At 57.2% G+C, this 4,744-nt stretch overlaps 1 protein-coding gene across 1 annotated transcript; it reads left to right on the forward strand.

The window, feature by feature from the left end:
* Nucleotides 1–1,154: 1,154 nt before the first annotated feature.
* Nucleotides 1,155–2,255, forward strand: FAM163A (family with sequence similarity 163 member A). Its single transcript, XM_046680873.1, has 2 exons — nt 1,155–1,247; nt 1,839–2,255. The coding sequence occupies exons 1-2, from the start codon at nt 1,155–1,157 to the stop codon at nt 2,253–2,255; spliced, it is 510 nt and encodes a 169-aa protein (XP_046536829.1).
* Nucleotides 2,256–4,744: the final 2,489 nt, after the last annotated feature.

A 4,744-nucleotide genomic window follows, 5' to 3' on the forward strand; every position in this document is an offset into this window, starting at 1 on the left:
TGGAGACACAGCTGGAGACCCATATTCGGGATTTGCAGGCTCAGTGAACAGAAGACTGGGAGAAGCCAAAGAAGAACCTGAGGATTTTAAAGTCTGGACAACTAGGGGAACACCCCTTGGCGTTGTGAAACTCTAATGTGCATGCAGTGAGGAAAGCAAGATGAGGTGGGGTGGAGCAGAGGGAGGAATCTACCCTTGGGGTCTTTTTCAGGGAGTGACATTCTTCATCTTCCAACATCTCCGTCCCTTTGTTGTCTTGCAGGTCACATTCCCTTTACTGAACCTAAGTGTTCATCGTCACTCTTCCAGCCTCAATATGCCAGGTCTCCTCCCACCCTCTTGCTCTGTTGGCACAGTCAGCCTTGGTCCCCCTGTACCCGAGGGGCTCAGAAATCCCCACTCCGTGGCCTAAAAGGGGAATCTGCCCAAGGCCAGAGAGCCTCATGGCCAGAGCTTGCGTCTATCCCGTTAGTTCAGCCTCCATTTGCCAGGACCCATCTTCCAGCCTCCACAACCTTCCAGGAGCTGAATGCCACCTGCCCCCTCCCTTTGGGCTCACCTTGCTCTTGTTTTCCACAAAAGGAGTGTGTGTGTGAGCCAGGGCAGAACAGGTGGAACTTTTTGAGATTCGGGCCCTGTCCACCCAGCTGGGGTCAAGGGCTCAGGGACTGTTGGTGTTTGTGCCCCAGAGGGCAGTGATGAAAAGCATGGCCATTAGGGTGAACTAGGCTGGGAATTCCAGCCAAACCAATCAAGCCTCAGTTGATCCTGTGTGAGACAGGGATAATTAAGAACTATCCCAAGAGGTTATTGGGAGGATCAACTGAGAGAACCAGGGGAGTGCTTGCTCCGTGCCTCACCCAGACTAATTACACTTCAGTTCGCTCTTGGCCTCCTCTCTTCCCTCCACAGCTGGAAGTTTCCCCCTCCACCACCGCCCCCCGGGTTGGCTGGCCCAGACCCTGAACCTCAGCCACACTCCATCTTCAGGAAGCGCCTGGTGTCTTGGTGCCCAGGGCCCTTTCTGCTCTGGCTGCTCTCAGGTCCCCCTGCCTCCAGCTGTGCAGAAAGCTCCGGGGGGGGGGGGGCCCGCCCCATGCCTATGCTCACCTCTCCACACACATCTTTGCAGAGTTTGATGGGGCGTCGGGCGGATGACAGCGGGAACGGTTGTGATCACTGGCGGAATCCTAGCTACGGTCATCCTCCTCTGCATCATCGCTGTCCTGTGCTACTGCAGGCTCCAGGTCAGTCCCTTGCGCCTGTGGCCAGAGGCCACGAGCAAACCACTGCCTCATTATGGGGGCAGAAACTGGAGGCCCACTTCAAGGGTAACAAAGCCCAGAGCTGTGGAATGTGGGGGGCATGAGTCAAGGTGGCTGGGAGTTGGGGAGCAATCAGAAGCGAGCCATACATCCCCCACCCTCTCCACCCTTCAGGGCACCCAAAGAGAGTGTGCTGCAAAGACACCGGGTCATTGTGTTGTGTCTCCTGCACCTCTGAGATTGCAGGAGTGGTGGGAAGAGCACCATTCGGGGAAGACTCTGAAAGCGGCTCCCAGCAGCCCTGTCCTCAATATGATTTGTGAGGCCGTCCCTCCCTGCCTCCCTCAACCACCGCCTGGAGTTAATGCCCTGGGACATAGGGGCAGGAAAAGGAAAGTGATGGTCTTGCAAGGCTGGCATACACACTTTGGAACATGGGCTTCTTGGTGTTGAGTTTTATCTGAGCACCAACAAAGTGCCAGGCACAGGGTCCTCCGTGGGGCAGGGGTGTGGGTGCCTGCGCACACTCTAGAGGGAGCATTCAGCCCTCAGGCCTCCCCTCTCTCCCCCCAGTATTACTGCTGCAAGAAGAGCGGAGCCGAGGATGCAGACGAGGAGGAGGCGGAGGAGGAGGAGCACGACCTGCCCACACCCCCCAGAGGCCCCATCTGCAATGCCTGCAGCTCCCAGGCCCGGGACGGCCGAGGCGGCCTGGTGCCTCTCAGCGGCGAGCCCTGCAGCCAGCCATGCAGGGTGGCAGCCAGCCACTGTGCCACCTGCTCCCCATACAGCTCCCCCTTTTACATACGGACGGCTGACATGGTGCCCAATGGGGGCGGAGGCGAGAGGCTCTCCTTTGCTCCCACGTACTACAAGGAGGGGGGGCCCCCATCCCTCAAACTGGCAGTGCCCCAGAGTTACCCGGTGACGTGGCCAGGCTCTGGGCGTGAGGCCTTCACCAATCCAAGGGCTATTAGTACAGACGTGTAACCCCTTTCACCCCTGACCCCCCAACACACACCAAGCTGCTGGCCCAGCAGGAGCCATGGGGGCAGCCATGACCCCTCCGACAGCCCGAAAGGACAGCCTCAGTTTCTTTGGCTTTTCTTGCCCCAGAGTGGAGGGGTCACCAGGATTCAGGCTGGGCAGTGCATTGAGAACCCGGGCAGGGTCTGTCTGGTTCCAACCTGGTGGCCCAGAGGTGACAGCCTGACAGTTGGAGTTGTCAGCTTTGCCAGTTTCTGTTGGGACGTTCCTCTGGCCAGCTCCAGCACCACCACAACCCCCACACTCCTCCCCTGCCCCGGCTTTGTGGACTGTGAGGAGAGAAGTGCCAGGGAGAGCTAACCAAAGGTGCTGGAGGCCTCCAGAATCCTTGGGGCGTGAAAGAAGAAAGGGGGATTAGGGGCGGGAGCGAGGTGAGAACCGGGACACTGCAGAATCTGAGAAGGGGGAGGTGTGGTGAAGGGGCCTCTTCAGGACTTGCTAAAACGCATTCAAGAGCTAGTTGACAATCTGGTTTGTACTTTGGTGATCACAGAGACGGCCATCCCGTCACTGCTCCAACATGGGTATCGGTTCCTGAACACACCACATCTGTATCTGCCCCCTTCCTCGTGGGACACGTCGAGTCGACTTTAAAGGCCATGTCGTAAGGTTATTTGTGGGGTCTGCACCGAAAAGTGACAGTATAACCTTGTCTCCCCGCAAATCCTCTTCCTCTGCCTCGGGAACCAGCTGCCCCTGCTGGAGAAGCTTTTTCGAGTTTTGTTGCTAGAGTTCAGGTGGCTCAGTGAATGAAATTTGCTGATGGTCACCGGGCCCTGGTGCACCGCACTGAGCTATGTGTGTGGATGCGGTCCTGTGAGGATGTGTGCATTCTCAGGTATGTGCACACACGGCAGTCACCACCAGCACACAGCGGGGGCTTTGCCACCTTCAGGAGCTACGGAGTGGAGGGTCTCTGATGTCCCAACTAGAAAGAAAAATCTGACCCCAGACAGCTTGTGCCAAAAGGTGATTAAGGTGGCCAATCCCCACAGCAGCCAGCCGGCTGGGACAGAACAACCTGCAAGTCTCCCGTGGGACGATGCTGCAGCCATTGAAGCCACATAAAGCACCTCTGGAGGCCCGGAGTTCTGTTCCACCCATGACGCCACAGAGCAGACCACTCATTCCACCAGGGACGGCAGCCCTCACTCCTCAGGACTGGAGGAGTTTGACTTAGCAATTGGATTCCACGCTCGCTGCCCTCCCTCCACTGCCCCGGCCCTGTCTCCGGGTGAGGGCCTGTTTATTGCTGTCTCACTCCAGCCCCAAGTCCAGCTCCCACTTCCCACTTATAACTCTGCTGTGGCCTTATGCTAATTAAGTGAATGCATCTGATGAGTTTTCTGGTTGCCCCTGCAGTAAGGGGTCTCTGCCCGCCCCGCCCCCAAGCCCCACCCACTCCTGGCTTCTGAATATTGCAGAGCGTGGCCCCTCTGCTGAAATCTTGATTTTGCGTTTGAGAAAGGGCCCGGCGCAGCTGGGGGAGCGGGGGAGGGGAGAGAATTCACCACAACCTTTGCATTACTCTGTTCGGGCACTTGTCACCTTGCATCCCGTCTGTAACTAAGGCGATCAGAGGACCTGGCTCTGGTCACTCTTCGGTCACTCCTTAGCTCTAGGACCAGTCACTTATCTTCTCTGAGCCTCCATTTTCTCCAGGGAAATGAGACTTGCCCAGATAGACTCTGAGGGTCCTTAATTGCCCCACGAAGCCAGCCTCCCAGAGATCTGCCAGCCTGGCCACCCTCTCTTGCCCTAATCCTGGCAGGGGCTGGATGCACTTGCCAACTGCCTGGTCCTGTGTGCAGGGATGCATGTTGGGAGATGAAAGACCACAGTAAACCACAGGACTAGCAGGCAAAACTATTGTAACCGGCAGTGAAAAGCAAACAGGTTTGTCTGACCTTCCTACTGAGTGATTCAGATGGGAACATCTGCCTTCTACCAGCAGGTGACTGTAGGTGGAGGTAATGAGATCTGTCTCTCAGTGCAGAGGGACCAGCTTAGGAGGGCAGCCTTATCATACCCCATCCCACCGCCAGCCCTTCTTGGGCCAAGCGCACCCCCTTGATGGGAGCTGCTGGGCCTGGCCGCCCTCGCTGCTTCCTGACCACCAGCCCCAGTGCCTTGCTGCCCTGGAATTCCACAGCCAGTCGGCCACGGCAGTGGCTGTCCCTCCTCACCAAAAAGTAACAATGCTTTCGTACTTTCTACTTTGGAGAAATCAAGACAACCCAGTTAACTCCGACCCGCTTCTTGCCCCTGATCTACTGGGGTCCCTGAGTGCAAAGCATGTCATGCAGTCCATATCCTCCCATAGCTTCCACAGCCTAAATCTGTCAACCCGCAAATCAGAGTCTGAATTTGGGGCATTGGAGAGACGGTGGGCCACGGCTCTCCCCCACAGTCCCCATTGCTCAGGGCACAGG

Source organism: Equus quagga, chromosome 13 (genome assembly GCF_021613505.1).
Source record: "Equus quagga isolate Etosha38 chromosome 13, UCLA_HA_Equagga_1.0, whole genome shotgun sequence".
In the NCBI taxonomy this organism is placed as follows: Eukaryota; Metazoa; Chordata; class Mammalia; order Perissodactyla; family Equidae; genus Equus; species Equus quagga.

Excerpts from the sequence above, each read along its gene's own strand:
- FAM163A (XM_046680873.1), top strand. The coding sequence starts at position 1,155 with ATGACAGCGGGAACGGTTGTGATCACTGGCGGAATCCTAGCTACGGTC. Across the intron at positions 1,248-1,838 it reads TGTGCTACTGCAGGCTCCAG|TATTACTGCTGCAAGAAGAG; the intron begins GTCAGTCCCTTG and ends CTCTCCCCCCAG.